This window comes from Podarcis cretensis (assembly GCF_951804945.1).
Source record: "Podarcis cretensis genome assembly, chromosome: 2".
Lineage (NCBI taxonomy): Eukaryota > Metazoa > Chordata > Lepidosauria > Squamata > Lacertidae > Podarcis > Podarcis cretensis.
In genome coordinates this window covers 109,861,709-109,884,465 of record NC_137171.1, presented here as the reverse complement: position 1 = coordinate 109,884,465, position 22,757 = coordinate 109,861,709, and the positions used below count along the sequence as shown (strand labels likewise).

General features: G+C 42.6%; 3 protein-coding genes across 4 annotated transcripts; 2 read left to right on the top strand and 1 right to left on the bottom strand.

Moving 5' to 3' along the window:
• Positions 1 to 80: 80 nt before the first annotated feature.
• LOC307208909 (olfactory receptor 2G3-like) lies at positions 81 to 6,339 on the top strand. Of its 2 annotated transcripts, none has more exons than XM_079963946.1 (2): positions 81 to 140; positions 5,369 to 6,339. In XM_079963946.1, exon 2 carries the CDS (start codon positions 5,372 to 5,374, stop codon positions 6,314 to 6,316), a length of 945 nt encoding a protein of 314 aa, XP_079820072.1. In that variant the 5' UTR covers positions 81 to 140; positions 5,369 to 5,371; the 3' UTR covers positions 6,317 to 6,339. The 2 variants fall into 2 exon arrangements, with proteins under 2 accessions (XP_079820072.1, XP_079820071.1); XM_079963945.1 differs by lacking the exon at positions 81 to 140 and adding an exon at positions 1,169 to 1,564.
• LOC307208931 (olfactory receptor 2G3-like) lies at positions 1,814 to 20,817 on the top strand. The gene is made up of 2 exons (XM_079963973.1): positions 1,814 to 2,247; positions 19,851 to 20,817. The coding sequence occupies exon 2, from the start codon at positions 19,851 to 19,853 to the stop codon at positions 20,793 to 20,795; it is 945 nt and encodes a 314-aa protein (XP_079820099.1). The 5' UTR covers positions 1,814 to 2,247; the 3' UTR covers positions 20,796 to 20,817.
• Positions 10,733 to 11,836, bottom strand: LOC307208928 (olfactory receptor 2G3-like). The gene is made up of 2 exons (XM_079963971.1): positions 11,791 to 11,836; positions 10,733 to 11,753 (listed from the first exon to the last, which is right to left on the bottom strand). Exon 2 carries the CDS (start codon positions 11,751 to 11,753, stop codon positions 10,809 to 10,811), a length of 945 nt encoding a protein of 314 aa, XP_079820097.1. The 5' UTR covers positions 11,791 to 11,836; the 3' UTR covers positions 10,733 to 10,808.
• Positions 20,818 to 22,757: the final 1,940 nt, after the last annotated feature.

Here is a 22,757-nt window from a genome sequence, read left to right as displayed (position 1 = left end):
TGACTGCCCAGGCTACCCCTGGTATTTTCTACACAATACCTTCTTGATGACCTGGAGTTGCATCCAGAGTGAGCTCTTGGCCCAAGGTGGAGCCACTTGCTCTCTCAATACAGACTGTCACAGCAGACCAAGAGTCAGGGGTGAGTTAATTCCAAAAATGAAGGGTGCTAAAATTTCTAACATGGTGGAAGAAGATTGGAAAAGTTTTAAAGTTTATCTTCAAGAATATTGTAAAATTAAGGATTGTTAGAAAGATGTTGGAAAAAGAAAATTATGCGGTTTTGGTAGAAATGATATAAAGGATTAAGTAAAAATGAATTGATGAAAGAGAGAACGTAAAATTATAGTATATTAAAACAAATTATTAAGATAAAAACAAGGTTGGAAGGATTTGCTGAAATAACAATTTGAACTAGAATACAAAAATGGGAGGTGTGAGGAGGTCAAGGAGATAAGTAAAGGAAGAAAGCTATGTAAAGGTTTAATTTGTTCTTTTTCTTTTTTAAATGATTGTATTTTATCTGCCTTTTTATTTTTATTTTTTATTTTTTTCCCTTTTTGTAACTTTCAAAATTTTGAATAAATATTATTTTTTTAAAAATAAAATTTCTAACATGACAGAAATTCAAAAGATATTTTGGTTAAATTAATACAATTTCGTTTTGCTTGATAAGTAAAATGGGTGTAAAATTGCATAGATATCATTACAATTGATTGCCAAGTGCTTGCAGTTATATATTTTATATGATAATATTAAACTTATTTGGTTTTCCAAAAGTAGTTTATGTGCTTCTTCATCAAACGTCAACTTACCAAACTAAATGTTGTCCAGTCACAAAAATAATAGCAGATTTGAATTCCTCACACTCAAGAATACCTTGCAATAATTAAGTTTCACCCCTCAAATGACACGGCCTTCTGAGGTAGTGTGAGGAGTGTCATCTTGAGAAAGGGACCACAAATTACAGGATGGATGGAAGAGAAATGAAGAGAAGAAAAGAGATGAAATATTGGATGCACATTTTTCAGAATGAATTTACTTCTCACTGAGACAGAGGTGAGCTAAATCAAAAATAAAGGGTTGCTAAAATGTTGTAAAATAACTTGGGAATTCAAATGATATTTTGGTTAAATTAATACAATTTTGTTTTGCTTGGTAAGTAAAATGGGTGTAAGATTGCATAGATATCATTCAAATTGATTGCCAAGTAGTTGCAGTTATATATTTTATATGACCAAATTAGTATTATTTGGTTTTCCAAAAGTGGTTTATGTGTTTCTTCATCAAATGTGAACTTACCAAACTAAACGTTGTCTAGTCACAAAAATAATAGCAGATTTGAATTCCTCACACTCAAAAATACCCCTCACTGAATAAATTGGCAAAAACTAAGTTTCAACCCTAAAATGACACACCCTAGTGAGGTAGCGTGAGGAGTGTCGTCTGAGAAAGAAAGGGACCATAAATTATAGGATGGATGGTTGTGAAATGAATAGAATAGAGATAAAATATTAAATACACCTTTTTCAGTTCATGGAACACGGCACTTTCAACAATATACTGGTGAGTAATTTTCTTGTCCTAAAGTTTCTCTCCCTCACAGCTTTGAGATGTGTGCTTGGAAATGTATATGGGGAAAGTGTATGGGAAGGATATTTCAAGCTGAAGTTGGGAAACAGATTAAGCATCTTTATCGCAGATTCCTACTCCCTCCTTAAGTCGATTCTTCTTTTAAATACCGGGGGGGGGGGGGGGGGCAAGCAGCTTTTGTCTTTCTGTTACTTGTATTTGCAGCTGATACAATTAGGTTATTCGACCTTTGTGTAGTTTCTCTAAACAAATCTTCCTTATAAGCGAGGGCTCCAACCCTGGATCATTTTATTGTATGCTCTTTGTCTTTATGTATTTTTAACCGCAAGTCTACATTTTTCTGAGATTTGACCACCAGAATAGTACACAGTATTGAAGGTGTGGCTGACCACTGGTTTATATATGAGCATATGATAGCTGGTACTTTATTTCAATCTAATTATTTTCAACATTAATTTGGCTTCTTTAGATCACTACAAAACATTATCATTTTCAGTAAGCATCCCAACCCTTACGTGCAGGTACCCCATCCCTGCATTAAGCCATGTAAAAATAAGAAGGTTTTCTCATTGTACACATGGTACATGGGTGATCTCAGCCATACCAAGATGCCACTATTGCTTTTGTGTCAACTGTTTATTCCAGCTCCATTTTGAGTAGGTATTTTGCTATTTTTGTTTCTTCCTTTTCTAGCTCATGTACAGGAAAGCATTGTGGGAAGAAGGCAATAAGAGCCATGAAGGAGAATTCATCTTACTGGGAGTGGCTGACCACCCACACTTGAAGACATTGCTCTTTGCAATTCTCGTGCCCTGCTACACGATGACCTTGCTGGGCAACACGACCATCATTGTGGTGTCGCAGCTGGACCCCCATCTCCACACCCCTATGTATTTCTTCCTCAGCAACCTCTCCTTCCTTGATCTTTGCTTCACCGCCAGTGTGGGTCTGCAGATGTTGATGAACTTCTGGCAGAAAAGCAAGACTATCAGTTATGGTGCTATGGTGCCTGTGTGGCCCAGCTCTACATCTTCCTTGCTCTGGGCTCCACAAAATGTATTCTTTTGGCTGTCATGGCCTGTGACCGCTATGCTGCGGTCTGCCACCCGCTGCGCTACACTACTATTATGAACCACTCCCAGTGCTCCAAAATGGCTGCTTTTGCCTGGATTAGTGGGCTGCCATTGCCTTGGATAGCAGTACATCAGCACAAGTGGGGGTGAACTGCATCATGGGCATAGCTAGGAGACAAAAAGCCAAGGGAGAGAAAAACCAAATGTGGATCAGTTCCTAGTGAATTTTGTAGCTGTATGATGATGTGAAGGGACGTGGGTGGCGCTGTAGGTTAAACCACAGAGCCTAGGACTTGCCAATCAGAAGGTTGGCAGTTCGAATCACTGCAACAGGGTGAGCTCCCGTTGCCCGGTCCCTGCTCCAGCCAACCTAGCAGTTTGAAAGCACGTCAAAGTGCAAATAGATAAATAGATACCGCTCCAGCGGGAAGGTAAACGGCGTTTCCGTGCACTGCTCTGGTTCGCCAGAAGTGGCTTAGTCATGCTGGCCACATGACACGAAAGCTGTACGCCGGCTCTCGGCCAATAAGGTGAGATGAGCACCGCAACCCCAGAGTCGATCACGACTGAACCTAATGGTCAGGGGTCCCTTTACCTTTACCTTTATGATGTTGTGAACCCAGATACCCCCTTGGATTAAAACTAGTTCTCTAAATGTGACACCACATGAGGTGTCGAAATAGCAAATTGGAGTACTCAAAATATCAATATGCCATGAAATAAGTTTATCCGACCAACTTGGAAAGTTCCCATATAGCTAGTTGATTCAAAGACTTTTGCTCCCTAAGGAGTTAAGTAGTATTTTTCTTTCCACGCCTTCCCTCATGCAAGTCACAGCCTCCAGAGGACATTGCGCAAGCGAGGAGGAGGAGAGTCCTTTGAGGCTTCTTTGCTCATGGCTGCAGCGTAAAGTATTCCCCTAATTATTATTATTATTATTTTTTATAAATATTTATTGAAGATTTTTTTAATTGCCATACAAATAAAAAACAAAATAACACATATCATAACATATTTTCTTAACTTCTTTGGACTCCCTCACATCTCCCGCTCCTGCGTTCCTGATTTATAAATATCCAACCAGCAATTTATCCCCTTATTTCCATTCTTATTATCTCTTTTTCCAATGTTATATCTCTAATTTTAGATATCATTTATTCAGATCTAAAGAATTTAAATTTAGCCTAATAATTATCCAAAATTTGTCTTTTCTTAAATTTAACTTATCTTCATATTTCACTTCATCTAGCTTGATGGTGCCAAATTATTTATGATCTAGCATCCTTCTTAACATTCATACAATTTACAATATTTCTGTAGGTAAGTCTTGAATTTCTTCCAATCTTCTTCTACCGTCTCCTCTCCCAGGTCTCGGATTCTGCCTGTCATCTCAGCCAACTCCATGTAGTCTATCAGTTGCATCTGCCATTCTTCCAGTGTGGGTAAATCTTGGGTTTCCAATGCTTAGCAACGAGTATCCTTGCTGCTGTTGTTGCATACATAAAAAATGTTCGGTCCTTCTTTAACACCCTCTGGTCGACAATACCCAGGAGGAAGGCCTCTGGTTTATTAGGGAAGGTATACTTAAATACCTTTTTCAGCTCATTATATATCATTTCCCAGAAAGCCTTCACTCTAGGGCAGGTCCACCAGAGGTGAAAGAAAGTTCCTTCATTTTCTTTACATTTCCAACACTTATTATCAGACAAATGGTATATTTTTGCAAGTTTGACTGGGGTCATGTACCATCTATATATCATTTTCATAACATTTTCTTTCAAAGCATTACATGCCCTGAAATTCAGCCCAACGGTCCACAACCTTTCCCAGTCTTCAAACATGATATTATACCCAATGTCCTGTGCCCACTTTATCATAGCCGATTTGACCGTTTCATCTTGTGTGTTCCATTTTAACAGCAAGTTATACATTCTTGAAAGTACCTTAGTCTTAGGCTCTAACAATTCTGTTTCCAACTTCGATTTTTCCACCTGGAATCCTAACTTTTTATCAAGTTTAAAAACTTCTTTAATCTGAGCGTAATGTAGCCAATCTCGCACTTTGTCTTTCATTTTTTCCATACTCTGCAATTTCCAATTATCTCCATCTTTTTCTAATATTTCCCAATACTTCGGCCAAAGTATTCCCCTAATTATTGGGTCTGAGTTCTGTTCCTTCTGCGGCTCCATGTTGGTTCTTTAGGGAGCTGCTGAAGATGCAAGTGGGGAGGATAGCAATTTCCTCCTGCACTTCCCTGCTGGATAACATCATAAAATCTGACAGTAATTTGGTTTAAATTTTGTTTTTTTTAAAAAATACTAATTACCTTTGGCCCTCCAGATGTTGGTGAACTACAGCTCCTATCTTCCCAAGGCTTTTGGCCATGCTTGCTGGGGCTGAACAGAATTGTGCTTCAGCAACATCTGGAGGGCTGAATGTTAAGTCATGTAAACATGAGAAGGTTTTCTTGTACACATGGTACCTGGTTCATATTCATACTGCATAGATTCAGAAGCACATTGGGTAGAGATTACACTTAACTGGAGCTTGGACTTGGAGAACGGGGACGAGTCTCATGTCCAAGAATGAGAATCACTGGGTGATCACAGTCTTGCAACCGTGCCACTATTGCTTTTGTGCCAACTGTTTATCCCAGCTCCATTTTGAGTAGGTATTCTCCTATTTTTGTTTCTTCCTTTTCTAGATAATGTACAGGGAAGGATTGTGGGAAGAAGGTAATCAGAGCTACCAAGGAGAATTCATTTTACTGGGAGTGGCTGACCGCCCACGCTTGGAGATGTTCCTCTTTGCCATTATCCTGACCTGCTACATGATGACCCTGTTGGGAAACACGACCATCATTGTGGTGTCACGACTGGACCCCCATCTCCACACCCCTATGTATTTCTTCCTCAGCAACCTCTCCTTCCTTGATCTTTGCTTCACCACCAGCCTCGGACCACAGATGCTGGTGTGCTTCTGGGAGAAAAAGAAGTCTATCTCCTATGGTGGCTGTGTGGCTGAGTTGCACATCTCCCTTGCTCTGGGCTCTACAGAATGTGTCCTTTTGGCTGTCATGGCCTATGACAGATATGCTGCTGTCTGCCATCCACTGCGCTACACTACCATTATGAGCCACTCTTTATGTTTCAGAATGGCTGCCATCGCCTGGCTTTTTGGCTTCAGCAATTCACTAGTGCACACAGTGATGACTGTTCAGCTTCCACGGTATGGAGAGAACCGAATAGACCATTTTTTCTGTGAGGTGCCAGCCTTAATCAAACTGGCCTGTGTTGACACCTCCTTCAATGAGGCTTTGCTTGTTGCTTCTAGTGCCGTCTTCCTTATAGTACCACTAGGCCTCATTATGGTCTCTTATAGCTATATTGTGGTTGCTGTGTTGAGGATCCGCTCAGCAGAGAGCAGGCAGAAGGCCTTCAACACCTGTGCTTCCCACTTGATCGTGGTGTCGCTCTTTTATGGGACGGCCATCTTCAGCTACGTCCAGCCCGCGTCCAACTACTCCCGAGATCAGGGCAAGTTGGTTTCCCTTTTCTATACATTTGTTGTCACCATGCTCAATCCCCTAATCTATACCCTGAGGAACAAAGAGGTGCACAAAGCTCTAAGAAGACTGATGAAGATAACTTAAGACCAATGTCTCCCAACTCCATGCAGAGGCTCTATGGTTATATTATAATAAAAATAAATAAAACATCACTGATCACTTATATGGCAAGCAGAGCTTCTTTTTTATGTTGGATTGCCTGCACTTGATTGTGGTGTCACTCTTTTATGGGATGGCCATTTTCAGTGACCCCCACCTCCATCCAGCTATTCCAGCTACTTCCAACAATAAATCTAAATACCTCAAACACTTGATATCCATATTTAACTTTTTCTGGACCTTCGCCTCCATTGGTGAAAGCCATCTGGGTGTCTTCCTTTCTAAGAGATCATTATATTTTATCCATACGTTGTACAGAGATTTCCTAATTACATGATTTTTGAAAGCATTATGGGCCTTTACTTTATCATACCATAGATATGCATGCCATCCAAACAAATTATCGAATCCCTCTAAATCTAAAACATCAGTGTCTTCTAGTTGTATCCATTCTTTAATCCAGCAAAAAGCAGCTGCCTCAAAATAGATTTTCAAATCTGGCAGGGAAAATCCCCCTCTTTCTTTAGAATCCCTAAGTAATTTATATTTAATTCTGGGTTTTCCCCCCTGCCAGAGAAATCTAGATAAAGCTTTCTGCCATTCTTTAAAGCATTTCACATTGTCTATGATTGGGAGGGCTTGAAACAAACAAACAAAACCTTTGGCAATACATTCATCTTAACCACTGAAATCCAGCCCATTAATGACAGTTTTAAATTTGACCATATCTCTAGGTCTCTCTTAATTTCATTCCATAGTTTCTCATAGTTCTCTTTATATAAGTTCAAGTTTTTCCAAGACAGATTCACACCCAAATACTTGACTTTTTTCACAAAATCTAGGCCCGTCTTTTCTTGTAATATTTTTATTTCATCCAGATTTTTCTCTAATACTTTGGTTTTACTCTTATTTAACTTAAATCCCACTACCTGCCCGAATTCCTGTATCAACTCCAGTGCTTTCACTGCACTGGAGTCTGGATCCTGTAATGTGTCAGCATCGCCCTTGAGCCAGTGCACAACTGGACTCATGCACTTCAACCTCCACTGGGCTAGGCGAGCTGGGTAGCACTTCCAGAGACCACCTTCTACACAGGAACAGGTCAAAGTGCTGTGGACTCACAGCTTAGAGTTGTGAGCACCGGATTCACTTCCACAATAAGACAGTCGTCGCACAGCAGAGTATAGCAGAGTCTAGCAGAGTATAAACAACTCGGAGAGCAGCTCTGTAGAATATCTTCTTTTATTCTATAACTACAACTATAATACAAAACTATATACAGAGCTAAATAGGTCTAAGCATAAATGAATGCTGCACTGAGTGTCTGCAGCTGCTCTTAGCAGCAACCTTATCTCTACACATGATCTCTAACACTCAGTCTCTCTCTCTCTCCGACACACTGACTGACTGACTGACTCTTTGATGTGGTGCTGGAGCTGAATAAGTAGAAAGCAGAACACTGCTCCTCCTCTCTGGAGAATCAGCAGACTCATCAGGAGATTCTTGGATATGGGAGGGGTGAAATCTCCTCATAATGTCAGTACTAAATTGTCAGCAAAGGCTTTTAATTTATATTGTTTGGATTCTACTTTAATACCTTTAATTTGTTCATCTTTTCTAATCATACTTAGCAAGACCTCTAGGACCGAAATAAACAGGAGAGGGGAAAGTGGGCTCCCTTGCCTGGTTCCCTTCTCAATTCTAATTTCCTCCGGTACCACATTATTTACAATAATTTTAGCTTTTTGTTCATGATAGATTTCATTGATACCATTTAAAAAGTCATGTCCCATCCCCAATCTGCTTCTGAATCTATGCAGTATGAATATGAACCAGGAACCATGTGTACAAGAAAACCTTCTCATGTTTACATGACTTAACATTCAGCCCTCCAGATGTTGCTGAAGCACAATTCTGTTCAGCCCCAGCAAGCATGGCCAAATACTGGGATGATGGGAGTTGTAGTTCACCAACATCTGGAGGGCCAAAGGTAATCTAGTATTTTTTTAAAAAACAACAACAACAACATTTAAACCAAATTACTGTCAGATTTTATGATGTTATCCAGCGGTAGGTGGTGGAGCAAGTTGTTATCCTCCCCAGCCACATCTTCAGCAGCTCCCTGAAGAACCATCATGGAGCCGCAGATGGAACAGAACTCAGACTCAATAATAAGGGGGAAATTTTACGAAGGCTCAAAGGACTCTCCTCCTCCTCGCTTGCGCAATGTCCTCTGGAGTCTGTGACTTGCATGAGGGAAGACCTGGAAAGAAAAATACTACTTAACTCCTTAGGGAGCAAAAGTCTTTGAATCAACTAGCTATATGGAAACTGTTGGTCGGATAAATTTATTTCATTGCATATTGATATTTCTGAGTACTCCAATTTGCTCTTTGGACACCTCGTGTTGGTGTCACATTTAGAGAACTAGTTTTAGTCCAAGGGGAGGGGGATCTGGGTTTACATCATCATACAGCCACAAAATTCACTAGGAATTGATCTACATTTGGTTCTTCTCCCACTTGGGTTTTGTTTCCTTGCTGTGCATGCGACACAGTTCACCCCCCTTGTGGTGATGTACTGCTATTCAAGGCCCTGTGAGGGATATTCTGCAACATGTTTTTGACACCATCATTGTTTATTAGTGGCAGTGCTTTTTCCCTCCTAAAAAACTGTTTAGTGGTGCTCTCATTTTCCTCTCATTTCCATATTGAAATACTGTCCCTCAATGAGGCCAAACTTAGATTCACAAAATGTTTAGGGGTATGCGTACCCCTGCGCCCCCCGAAACAAGCACTGATTAGTTGTAGCATAAATAATTTGCTTCAGGTTGTTCTGTGATGCTTCCTCAGTGTTACCACATAACTGCTGGGGCTATAGCATAACAGATGTGGGAGAAACCCCTTACACCAAACATTTGTGGTATAGAATATTTCAACAGGAAGTTTGTAATGAATGGAAATGCAGCAGTGTGACTGCCCCCCAAATTTTGTAGGTGCAATCAGCATGGTTTGGGCAACCCAGCCAGATGGGCAGGGTACATATAAAATTGTTGTTGTTGTTGGATTGTATGTGACCACCCCAAAAGCATCCTGAGCACAAAGAGCTATGAATGTGTGTTAAAAAGTACAGCTGCAGGGGCCCTTAATTTGACTTTCCGATACAAGATATTTCAGCTTAGCTGTCTGCCAGTTCTACACACAGACACACACATACACATACACCATACCAACACACTACTTTTCTGTTTAATGCATTTTACGGCTGCTGATTGTCATTGTGTCATGTGAACCAGCCATTTGGTATTATTGCTACTTTGGTGGGGGTGACTTCCATCCTGCAGAACCAGTTTGACGCTGTTTTCCCCACCTTCCTTCCCCTCCCATCTTTGGCCTTACAGTAAATCTGTAGGAAGGACATTTTATCCTCCATTTTATTCCCATCAACCCAACGGTCGTATTAATGGCAGTCTTTTTTATCTTTATCTTTTTAAAAAGTATATTAGTTCTCAATGCACACCTCCAAATGTAACTTCTAGGGATGAAGGAGAACGTACCTAATAGGCACCAGCAGTTACCATTCAACCTTAAAATGAATGCACCCGAACTCTGAAGGTGAATGTAGACATTACAATAAACATGGTATTCAGGCTCTAAATATCAGTTGCCAGGAACCGCAACTGGAGAGGGTGGTTGTTGTGCTCTCTTTGAGCTTATCCACTTTTAGCTTTCCTCCACACTTTCGAGACATGGTCCATGCTTTAAATCTGCGCCTGAATGACCTTTCACTTTAAAGAGTTTTTTCTGTGGTGAATGCACTGGAGCAAAATGGGGGGGGGCACTAAAACACAAAGTTTTAAAACAAGGACATGTGCCTGGAAAGAACGGGGCAAGCCCATTGTACCTCAGGATATAAATTAGTGCATTAAGCGTGGTGACAACAAATGTATAGAAAAAGGAAACCATCTTGCCTGGTCACAAGAATAGTTGGACCGGGGACTGAAGGTAACTGAAAATGGCCGCCCCATAAAACAGCGACACCACAATCAAGTGGGAGGCACAGGTGTTGAAGGCCTTTTGACTGCCCTCAGCTGAGTAAACCTAACACAGCATCATAGTGTAGCTATGAAAGTTCATAATGAGACCTAGGGGTGCTACAAGGAATACCACACTGGAAGCAAAGAGCTCCACCTCATTCAGTGAGGTGTCAGAACAGGCCTATTTGACTGAGGCTGGCACCCAGGGCCAGCCCTATCATGGGGCAAACTAGATAAATGCCTAGGCCACAGACCTCAGAGGGGTGCAGTACAGACTGCTGTGTCCAGCCTGATTTAATGGCATATCTGGCAGTCAATTCAAAATTAAAAAGAAGCTCTGGTTAAGACAAAAAGTGCCACATAAGTGATCAGTGAGGTTTTATTTATTTTTTATTAAAATATAACCACACAGTCTCTGAACGGAGTTGGGAGACATTAGTCTTAAGTTTTCTTCATCAGTCTTCTTAGAGCTTTGTGTACCTCTTTGTTCCTCAGGGTATAAATTAAGGGATTGAGCATGGTGACAACAAATGTATAGAAAAGGGAAACCATCTTGCCCTGATCGCGGGAGTAGTTGGACGGGGGCTGGACATAGCTGAAGGTGGCTGTCCCATAAAAGAGGGACACCACGATCAAGTGGGAAGCACAGGTATTGAAGGCCTTCTGCCTGCTCTCTGCTGAGCGGATCCTCAACACAGCAACCACAATGTAGCAATAAGAGACCATGATGAGGCCTAGTGGTACTATAAGGAAGACGGCACTAGAAGCAACAAGCAAAGCCTCGTTGAAGGAGGTGTCAACACAGGCCAATTCGATTAAGGCTGGCACCTCACAGAAAAAATTGTCAATTCGGTTCTCTCCACACCGTGGGAGCCGAAGAGTCATCACTGACTCCACCACTGAGGTGCTTAGCCCACTAATCCAGGCAAAAGCAGCCATTTTGAAGCATACGGAGTGGCTCATAATGGTAGTGTAACGCAGTGGGTGGCAGACAGCAGCATAGCGGTCGCAGGCCATGACAGCCAAAAGAATACATTCTGTGGAGCCCAGAGCGAGAGAGATGTAGAGCTGGGCCACGCAGGCACCGTAACTGATGGTCTTGCTTTCCCTCCAAAAGTTCACCAGCATCTGGGGACCAAGACTGGTAGTGAAGCAAAGATCAAGGAAGGAGAGGTTGCTGAGAAAGAAATACATAGGGGTGTGGAGATGGGGGTCCATCCGCGACACCACCATGATGGTTGTGTTGCCTAGCAAGGTCATTGTGTAGCAGATCAGGACAAGACCAAAGAGCAACATCTCCAAGTGTGGGCGGTCAGCCACTCCCAGTAAGATGAATTCTCCTTCATGGCTCTGATTATCTCCCCACATTGCTTCCCTGTACAACATCTGGAAAAGAAAAAAAGATAAATAGCAAAATACCTACTCAAAATGGAGCTGGAATAAACCACTGGCACAAGAGCAATAGTGGCTGAGATCATCCATGTACCATGTGTACAATGAGAAAACCTTCTAATTTTTACATGGCCTGATGCAGGGATAGGGTACCTGCACGTAAGGGTTGGGATGCTTACTGAAGATGGTAATGTTTTGTAGTGATCTAAAGAAGGCAAATTTAAAGTTGAGAATAATAAGATTGAACTAAAGTGCCAGCTACCATATAAAGGTAAAGGTAAAGGTACCCCTGCCCGTACGGGCCAGTCTTGACAGACTCTGGGGTTGTGCGCCCATCTCACTTAAGAGGCCAGGGGCCAGCGCTGTCCGGAGACACTTCCGGGTCACGTGGCCAGCATGACATCGCTGCTCTGGCGAGCCAGAGCCGCACACGGAAACGCCGTTTACCTTCCCGCTGGTAAGCGGTCCCTATTTATCTACTTGCACCCAGAGGTGCTTTCGAACTGCTAGGTTGGCAGGCGCTGGGACCGAGCAGCGGGAGCGCACCCCGCCGCAGGGATTCGAACTGCCGACCTTTCGATCGGCAAGTCCTAGGCGCTGAGGCTTTAACCCACAGCGCCACCTGCGTCCCAGCTACCATATGCTCATATGTAAACCAGTGGTCAGCCACCCTTGGAATACTGTGTACTATTCTGGTGGTCAAATGTAGACTTGTGGTTAAAAATACGTAAAGACAAAGAGTATACAATAAAATGATCCAGGGTTGGAGACCTCCCTTATAAGGGAATATCTGTTTAGAGAAATTTAACAAAGGTTGAATAACCTATTTGTATCAGATGCAAATGCAAGTAACAGAAACACAAAAGCTGCTTTTTTCTTGCTGCTTGTATATAAAAGAAGGATCAACCTAAGGAGGGAGGAAGAATCTGTGATAAAGATGCTTAATCTGTCCCCCAACTTCAGCTTAAAATATCCATCCCAGGCACTTTTCCCATACAGTGGTACCTCGGGTTACATAAGCTTCAGGTTACATACGCTTCAGGGCACAGACTCCGCTAACCCAGATATAGTACCTCGGGTTAAGAACTTTGCTTCAGGATGAGAACAGAAATCGTGCTCCGGCAGTGTGGCAGCAGTGGGAGGCCCGATTAGCTAAAGTGGTGCTTCAGATTAAGAACAGTTTCAGGTTAAGAACGGACCTCTGGAACATATTAAGTACTTAACCTGAGGTACTGGCCACGTGACCGGGAAGTGTCTTCGGACGGCACTGGCTCACAGCTTCTAGAGGGAGATGAGCACGCAACCCTAGAGTCGGACATGACTGGCCCGTATGGGCAGGGGTACCTTTACCTTTACCTTTACCACTGTATACATTTCCAAGCACATGTCTCAAAACTTTGTGGGAGAGAAACTTTAGGAGGAAAAACAAGACAAGAAAATTGCTCACCAGCATATCATGAATAGTGCCATTTCCCATGAACTGAAAAATGACAACAACAACAACAACAACAAAACTTGTATTTGTATCCCGTACTCCCGGGCCAAAACTGGGCTCAGGACGGCTAATATCAAATATATCATTAGTATAAAATCAAACAATAATTAAATTACCCACTAAAAACAAGTGTATTCAATATTATATCTCCATTCTTCTCTTCACATCCATCCTATAATTTATGGTCTCTTTCTCAAGATGACACTCCTCACACTACCTCACTAGGGCATGTCGTTTCAGGGGCTGAAACTTAATTTTTGCAAATTTATTCAGTGGGGGTATTTCTGAGTGTGAGAAATTCAAATCTGCTGTTATTTTTTGTGACTGGACAACCTTTAGTTTGATGTCGACGTTTGATGAAGAAGCACACAAACTACTTTTGGAAAACCAAATAATACTAATTTTATTATATAAAACGGCTTTAGATCCATTTCAGTCCGGTTTCCATCCTGGTTTTGGGATCTCCGTAGACAACTGGATCGAGGCGGGTCAGGACTGCTGATCCTTTTAGATTTGTCAGCAGCCTTTGACATGGTCGATCATGATCTTTTGGAGCACTGCCTCGCAGATGTGGGGATACAGGGCATAGCCCATAACTGGCTGTGCTCTTTTATCTCTGGTCAGGGACAGAGGGTGGCACTAGGGAGGGAAATGTCGTCGTGCCATTCCTTGGTGTTTGGAGTACCACAGGGCGCAATTCTCTCCCCGATGCTTTTTAACATCTTTATGCGCCCCCTTGCCCAGATTATCCGGAGCTTTGGGCTGGGCTGTCACCAATATGCTGATGACACTCAGCTCTATCTGCTTATGGATGGCCACACTGACCAGATGCTTGGAAGCTGTGGCTGAATGGTTTCGTGGGAGCCAATTGAAACTAAATCCTTCGAAGACAGAGGTCCTATGGCTGGGTCGGGATGGCATGGGGATGAGGGACCAACTCCCTTCTCTTGCGGGGGCCCAACTAGTGCCATTGCCTTCCGTTAAGAGTTTGGGTGTAATCCTTGACGCCTCCCTTTCCATGGAGGCGCAAGTTACAGCAATTGCCAAGGTGACATTTTTCCACCTTCGCCGCATCAAGCAGTCCGTCCCTTACCTTTCCCGCCCCGACCTGGCCACAGTGATCCATGCGACGGTCACCTCCAGGCTTGACTACTGTAATTCGCTCTACGCGGGGCTGCCCTTGAAGCTGACCCAGAAACTCCAGCGGGTGCAGAATGCTGCAGCGAGGCTCCTCACGGAGTCTCTGCCATGGGAGCATATTCACACAGTGCTTTTCAAACTGCACTGGCTCCCGGTAGAGTACAGGGTCAGATTTAAGGTGCTGCTTTTGACCTTTAAAGCCCTTCACGGCCTAGGACCCTCGTACCTACGGGACCGCCTCTCCCGGTATGCCCCACAGAGAGCCTTAAGGTCCATAAATAGCAACACCCTAGTGGTCCCGAGCCCTAAGGAAGTTTTCCTTACGAAGCAAAACGAAATTGTATTAATTTAACCAAAATATTTTTTGAATTGCCAAGACATATTAAAACTTTTTTGCACCCCACATTTTTGGAATTTAAAAGTGGAAAAATTCAATATACCCTACTATCTCACCCCTGTCACAGTGAGAAGTAAAATCATTATGGCTAGGTCAGTTTTACACACTGGATATTCTTTTATTTATTTAATATGTGTATAGCCCAAACGGCATTCTGAGATCTTTGGCTGGGGAAAATAAAAAAAGATTTGCAAAGAAGAATATTAACAACAACAAAAATCTATCCCATGGAGTGGTCCATAGCTTGGCCTCTTGGTCTGCTATGACAGTCTGGATTGAGAGAGCAAGTGGCTCCACCTTGGGCCAAGGAAACTCTCACAGAGCTCACTCTGGATGAAACTCCAGGTCATCAAGAGGGTATTGAGTAGAAAATACCAGGGGTAGCCTGGGGCAGTCATAAAATTGCCTTATAGCCAATAAGAGCATTAGTCCAGCTATCTTAGCATTACACAGTATTCTCCGTGCTTGAGTTCCTGGGTGTTGTTGGACTACTACTCCCACCAAGACCCAGACGCCTTAGCCATGTTACCCTTCAGTCATGAGCAAATTTTTCAGAGACACCGTTATTGGAATCTTTCGAGGAGTTGGAGGTGGTGTTTATAAGTGGTCCATGTTTCACAAGCATACAGTAAGGTTGGTAGTACAATAGCTTTGTAAACAAGCATTTTGGTTTCCCTGCGAATGTCCCGGTCCTCAAATATGTGATTCTTACTAATGCTGTATTCTTAGTTTTAGATTTTTTGATTCATGTGGAAATTGTTCACTTCCACATGAACACTTCCATACATCAATACTGGGAAAACCATATACAGATAGGTATATACACATTTAGCAAAACTGGTGGTTAGAATGCTCGGAAAGTCATATAGCTTGTGGTTAGGACCCAGAAGCAAAGACCCTCTTACACCTAGGGCTAGAACCTTTGGTAAGCAAATTGTGATTTGCCGTTTTAGCGTTATCAGATATGAAACTAGCTTGTGCTCGCATTAAGAATAAATAAAATGGTTAACACGTGTAAATAGGACAGCTTGTGGAAAGAAAATAGATACTGCTCACGTCAATAGATTTTTGTAAGGGGGCTTCTGACCATATCTGTGCAACGATTAACAAGGGGAAGTAGGATGGTTATATGTTAATAAGGCGGAAGCGATAGGCTGTAAACTTTGCACGCCCCATCCTGGTGAGTGCGTAGAGGGGGATAAGGATAAAATGCTTGTGACTCCCTGATCAAGCTGTGCCTGCATTGGTCACCGATCTTGAAATGATGTTTTTGTTTCAATAATCCTTTTGGCTACTTCACCAGTTTTGTTCAGAATTCATTTTAAAGGGTCATGGGACATTGTCTTCAGAACCAGTGTTCTGAAGTCACCAGCCTATGGGCTCCATGCCCATAGTTTAATCTCCCCTCGAACTAAATCCAGTCCTCTAAATGTAACACCACATGAGGTCTCCTAACAGCTAGTTGTAATACCCAGCAATATCCATATGCAATGAAATAAATTTCTCCTGCCAACGTTGAAAATTTCTGCATAGCTAGTTAATTCAAAGACTTTTGCCCCCTAAGGAGTTAAGTAGTGTTCTCTTTTCCATCCCTTCCCTGGTGCAAGTCACAGCCTCCAGAGGACGCTGTACAAGGGAAGAGGAGGTAGGTCCTTTGGGACTTTGCTCATGACTGAAGGGTAACATGTAGTTTCCCCTTAATTATCGAGTCTGAGTTCTGGCCCTTATGGGGCTTCATGATGGTTCCTCAGAGAGCTGCTGAAGAAGGGGGGAGAGAATGAATTTCCTCCACCTCTCCCATCCTCCTGGATAACATCATAAAATCATTTGTCCTGACCCCTGAAGGCCCCTTTTGAGATAGAGAGATCAGACTACTATGGTCATGTATATGTGCCGGTATCAACAGATAGTATGGGGCACAATTCTGAGGCAGAAGAGGCAAGGAGCTGGACTGAATTAGCCAAGCCGCTCAGGGTAAGAGTTGCGGAGAGCCTTTCTCTTTTGCTACCACGATTTACATTGATCATTATGGAGATGTACGATTTACATTGATCATTATGGAGATCTGCATCTCTTTCTCTTTCTCTTTCAGTCTCCTCCTGTCTTTTTCCCCTTGACCCTCTCCCCTTCACAAACACATACACATACTGTTCTTGCTCTCTGCTTTTTCAAAAAGGTTTCTTATCAGTGTAGCTCAGTGTGTGCTTCTTTTTGCTTGGCTCATTCTCTCTGGGTGTCTCCCCCAGTCTCCACCTTCCCTTCTGCACTCCCTCTCTCTAGTCACATAGGAAGGGCCGTAGCTCAGTGGTGGAGCATCTGCTTTGCATGGAAAAGGTTCCAGCTTCAAACTTTGACATCTCTTGAACGGGCTTGCAGAGAGCCGGGTCTGCAATCTTGACAGCTGCTGCCTGTCAGACTAGACCAGTGTCCTTCAAGCTTCAATTGCCAGAGCTGTTGGACTGCAACTCCCATCGTCCATCACCACTGGCTAAGGTCTCTGGGTCATGGTGGGAGTAGTAGTCCAACAACACCCAGGAACCCAAGCACGGAGAATACTGTGTAATGCTGAAATAGCTGGACTAATGCTCTTATTGGCTATAAGGCAATTTTATGACTGCCCCAGGCTACCCCTGGTATTTTCTACTCAATACCCTCTTGATGACCTGGAGTTTCATCCAGAGTGAGCTCTGTGAGAGTTTCCTTGGCCCAAGGTGGAGCCACTTGCTCTCTCAATACAGACTGTCATAGCAGACCAAGAGACCAAGCTATGGACCACTCCATGGGATAGATTTTTGTTGTTGTTAATATTCCTCTTCGCAAATCTTATTTTATTTTCCCCAGCCAGAGACCTCAGAATGCAGTTTGGGCTATACACATATTAAATAAATAAAAGAATATCCAGTGTGTAAAACTGACCTAGCCATAATGAATTTACTTCTCACTGTGACATGGGTGAGATAGTAGGGTATATTGAATTTTTCCACTTTTAAATTCCAAAAATGTGGGGTGCAAAAAAGTTTTAATATGTCTTAGGAATTCAAAATATATTTTGGTTAAATTAATACAATTTAGTTTTGCTTGGTAAATAAAATGGGTGTAAGATTGCATGGATATTATATGAAAATTGATTGTCAAGTACTTGCAGTTATATATATGATAAAATTAAGTATTTTTTGGTTTCCCAAAAGTAGTTTATGTGCTTCTTCATCAAACGTCGACATCAAACTAAATGTTGTCCAGTGACAAAAAATAATAGCAGATTTGAATTCATCACAGTCAGAAATACCCCTCACTGAATAAATTTGCAAAAATTAAGTTTCACCCCCTAAAATGACATGCCCTAGTGAGGTAGTGTAAGGAGTGTCATCTTGAGAAAGGGACCATAAATTATAGGATGGATGTGAAATGAAGAGAAGAATGGAGATATAATATTGAATACACTTGTTTTTAGTGGGTAATTTAATTATTGTTTGATTTTATACTAATGTTATATTGCTGCGTTGAATATTTCATTCCAGCTAAGCGTTAACCACAAGCAGGGTGCTACATACTCTTTGTCTTTACGTATTTTTAACTGCAAGTCTACATTTTTCTAAGATTTGACCACCAGAATAGTACACAGTATTCAAAGTGTGGCTGACCACTGGTTTATATATGAGCATATGATAGCTGGTACTTTATTTCAATCTAATTATTTTCAACATTAATTTGGCTTCTTTAGATCACTACAAAACATTATTGTAGCACCCTGCTTGTGGTTAACGCTTAGCTGGAATGAAATATTCAACGCAGCAATAGAGAAATTAAAATAGTAATTTATTTGTCAGACAAATAAATATGAGGCACAGTGGTATATGGTTACCAAGCTCTGGCCTGGCCTCTTGCCATTCTGGCCAGCACTTATATTTCCTTAATCCAGCCCCCTTGCTCCTCCTGTGGCTGCCTCTGTCCAATCAGCCTGGTTAAAATTCCTATTGGCTGTTTGCTAGAACCAATCACAAAAGATACACCCATTTCCTTCTTGCCCTTTTATGGGAATCAAAAAGCTATATATTCTTCTATCTATAAATGACAAATAAGTAGTAATATATCTTACATGTGTCTCAACAAGGAATCTTAATTACCAGCTCACCTCTTGCCCTCCTTGCCCTATTGCCTTCCAAAACAGATGATTAATCTTGAATTTTTATCTTAAACATATGTCAAGGATTTTGAGTTCACATCAACATTGAGAGATCTCCTTCATTTGAAGGTTTCTAAACAAAAGGCCTGACAACCATATATCAGGAGTGCTCGATGGCGTCTCCTGTCTGGCAAGGGGGGGCTGGTGGCTGATGGCCCCTGTGATCTCTTCCAACTATATGAAATAAGAATCTAGCATTTCTTAAATCCTTTGCATAATTATATTTAAACTAATATATTTAATACATAAATAACCTTTTAAAAGGAAAATAAATCTTAAAAGGATCTTAGTTTAAGAAAGAAACAGCTTTAGAAAAGACTTCCCAAAAATGCTCTGTTTCTGCCAGCCAGACCAGTTGCTTTTTCACTGCTCTTGACCTTTTTAACCTTAGGAAGAAGATATGGCTCATTTTACTATTTATCCACCCTTAATTTGTAGGGTCAGTGTAACCTTGGCTCTCAGCCTGTAATTCCCTTTTTACGACTTTGAGAATTGTTTTCTGCTATAAATCAGGGGGGCCCCTTGTCTAGGAGAAAAACATCTTGCCAAGGTTTTTCTAAGCAGCTGGTCTTCTGCCTGGCATAAAACATTTGAAGATCTTTAAGCTCATTTTTAAAATACAAGCCCTGATTAAACATATAAGCTTTAATAAAAATTCAGGCTTATGATTAGATGCCTCATTATCATTTTCAGTAAGCATCCCAACTCTTACGTGCAGGTACCCTATCCCTGCATCAGGCCATGTAAAAATTAGAAGGTTTTCTCATTGTACACATGGTACATGGGTGATCTCAGCCACTATTGCTCTTGTGCCAGTGGTTTATTCCAGCTCCATTTTGAGTAGGTATTTTGCTATTTATCTTTTTTATTTTCCAGATGTTGCACAGGGAAGCAATGTGGGGAGATAACCAGAGCCATGAAGGAGAATTCATCTTACTGGGAGTGGCTGACCGCCCACATTTGGAGATGTTGCTCTTTGGTCTTGTCCTGATCTGCTACACGATGACCTTGCTGGGCAACACAACCATCATGGTGGTGTCGCGGATGGACCCCCATCTCCACACCCCTATGTATTTCTTCCTCAGCAACCTCTCCTTCCTTGATCTTTGCTTCACCACCAGTGTAGCCCCGCAGATGCTGGTGAACTTTTGGAGGGAAAGCAAGACCATCAGTTACGGTGCCTGCGCGGCCCAGCTCTACATCTTCCTTGCTCTGGGCTCCACAGAATGTATTCTTTTGGCTGTCATGGCCTGCGACCGCTATGCTGCCGTCTGCCACCCACTGCGTTACACTACCATTATGAGCCACTCTGTATGCTTCAAAATGGCTGCTGTCGCCTGGATTAGTGGGGTAAGCACCTCAGTGGTGGAGTCAGTGATGACTCTTCGGCTCCCACGGTGTGGAGAGAACCGAATTGACAATTTTTTCTGTGAGGTGCCAGCCTTAATCGAATTGGCCTGTGTTGACACCTCCTTCAACGAGGCTTTGCTTGTTGCTTCTAGTGCCGTCTTCCTTATAGTACCACTAGGCCTCATCATGGTCTCTTATTGCTACATTGTGGTTGCTGTATTGAGGATCCGCTCAGCAGAGAGCAGGCAGAAGGCCTTCAATACCTGTGCTTCCCACTTGATCGTGGTGTCGCTCTTTTATGGGACAGCCACCTTCAGCTATGTCCAGCCCGCGTCCAACTACTCCCGCGATCAGGGCAAGATGGTTTCCCTTTTCTATACATTTGTTGTCACCATGCTCAATCCCTTAATCTATACGCTGAGGAACAAAGAGGTGCACAAAGCTCTAAGAAGACTGACGAAGAGAACTTAAGACCAATGTCTCCCAACTTCGTTCAGAGACTGTGTGGTTATATTTTTTAAAAAATAAAATAAAACCTCACTGATCACTTATGTGGCACTTTTTGTCTTAACCAGAGCTTCTTTTAAATTTTGAATTGACTGCTTGATATGCCATTAAATCAGGCTGGACACAGCAGTCTGTACTGCACCCCTCTGAGGTCTGTGGCCTAGGCAGTTATCTAGTTTGCCCCATGGTAGGGCTGGCCCTGTGTGCCAGTCAAATAGGCCTGTTCTGACACCTCACTGAATGAGGTGGAGCTCTTTGCTTCCAGTGTAGTATTCCTTGTAGCATAGCTGTCAACTTTCAGATTTAAAAATAAGGGATTGGCGGCCTCAAAAATAAGGGATCAGCAGCCTCATCTGTCCCAGGGACAATCTATGGGATATGTCTGGGAATTCTGGGACATGCCCTCTTTTGGGGGTCCTACATGCCCATCCCAGGGCAGGATTTTATATTTTAAAGCAAATGTCCTGGATTGGGGGTTTTTTAAAGAAAAAAAAGTGCACGGGTAACTCTGGTTCAAGTTCAGGCCCTGGCACTGGCTACCCGAGCTCTGGCACAGGTGTCTAGGGCTCAGCGGCAGAGGTCCTACTATCGGGCAATTGCCCTAAAAAAGCTCAACAAATTTTTGTGTCTGGATTTTTACCTCTTGAAATATGGCAACCCTAAGTCTAGCATCCTGTTTTCACAATGACCAATAAGATGTCTTGGCAATTGCTTCATGGGGGCAAGACCCACTGGAGATGAGTTGCTGTGCTCATTAGGCCTGACACTCCTCCAGAGATCTTGTTTTTGCTAGTAAAGAGTTAACTCCAACTTGTTCAGTGTGATTTACTGCTGACTCGCTCCAGTCAGATGCTTGACCTTATACACTCTGTGGAAGTATTGACCATCACCTTGCCTATTCCCATATAGCTAGTTAATTCAAAGACTTTTGCTCCCTAAGGAGTTAAGTAGCATTTTTCTTTCCATGCTTTCCCTTGTGCAAGTCACAGACTCCAAATGACATTGCGCAAGCGAGGAGGAGAGTCCTTTGAGCCTTCGTAAATTTCCCCCCTAATTATTGAGTCTGAGTTTTGTTCCATCTGGGGCCCCGTGATGGTTCTTCAGGGAGCTGCTGAAGATGGAGGTGGATAGCAACTTGCTCCACCACCTCCCTGCTGGATAACATCACAAAATCAGTTCTCCTGACTCCAGAAGGCCCCTTTTGAGAGAGATCGTGCTACTACAGTCATGTAGATGTGCAGGTACAAAAAGATACTATGGGACACAGTGCTGAGACAGAAGAGCCCAGGCGCTGGACTGAATTAGGCAAGCCAACCCAAGTAAGAGTTTTCTAGGGGGAGCATTTCCCTTTTTCTTCCACCTTTTGCATTGATCATTATGCAGATGTCTCCAAACATATGAGATTCCGCATCCCTGTCTCCTGCTTTGAGCTGTCTCCCTTGCCACTCTCCCCCTCTCTGCATGCTTCTGTAGCTGCAACATACTCTGCTTCTGTGGAAGATAATGCTACACAATTCTGTTTATAACTACCCCATGAAACAGGTCCCTGAACATAAACACATATCCACCTGTGGATTTATAATCAGCATAGTCGCCAGCCCAATCTGCATCAGTATACCCAATCAAACTAGGATTACTGACAGCTGACAACCTTAACTTAGAGTATATAGTACCCTTTAGATACTGCACCACCTTTTAAACTCCTGCCCAATCATACTCAGTGGGAGAATTTACTTTTCTACTAAGTATCCCCACAGCATTGGCTATGCAGTGGTGTAGCGTGGGTTGTCAGCACTCGGGGCAAGGCAAGTAATTTGCGCCCCCTAACCCGTGGATTTGCGCCCCCTAACCCGTGGATTTGCCCTAACCCCCAGATGTTGCGCCCGGTGCGGCCGGCCCCCCCTGCACCCCCCATGCTATGCCACT

Excerpts from the sequence above, each read along its gene's own strand:
- LOC307208931 (XM_079963973.1), top strand. The coding sequence starts at position 19,851 with ATGTTGCACAGGGAAGCAATGTGGGGAGATAACCAGAGCCATGAAGGA.
- LOC307208928 (XM_079963971.1), bottom strand. The coding sequence starts at position 11,753 with ATGTTGTACAGGGAAGCAATGTGGGGAGATAATCAGAGCCATGAAGGA.
- LOC307208909 (XM_079963945.1), top strand. The coding sequence starts at position 1,535 with ATGGAACACGGCACTTTCAACAATATACTG. Across the intron at positions 1,565-5,368 it reads GCACTTTCAACAATATACTG|ATAATGTACAGGGAAGGATT; the intron begins GTGAGTAATTTT and ends TTCCTTTTCTAG.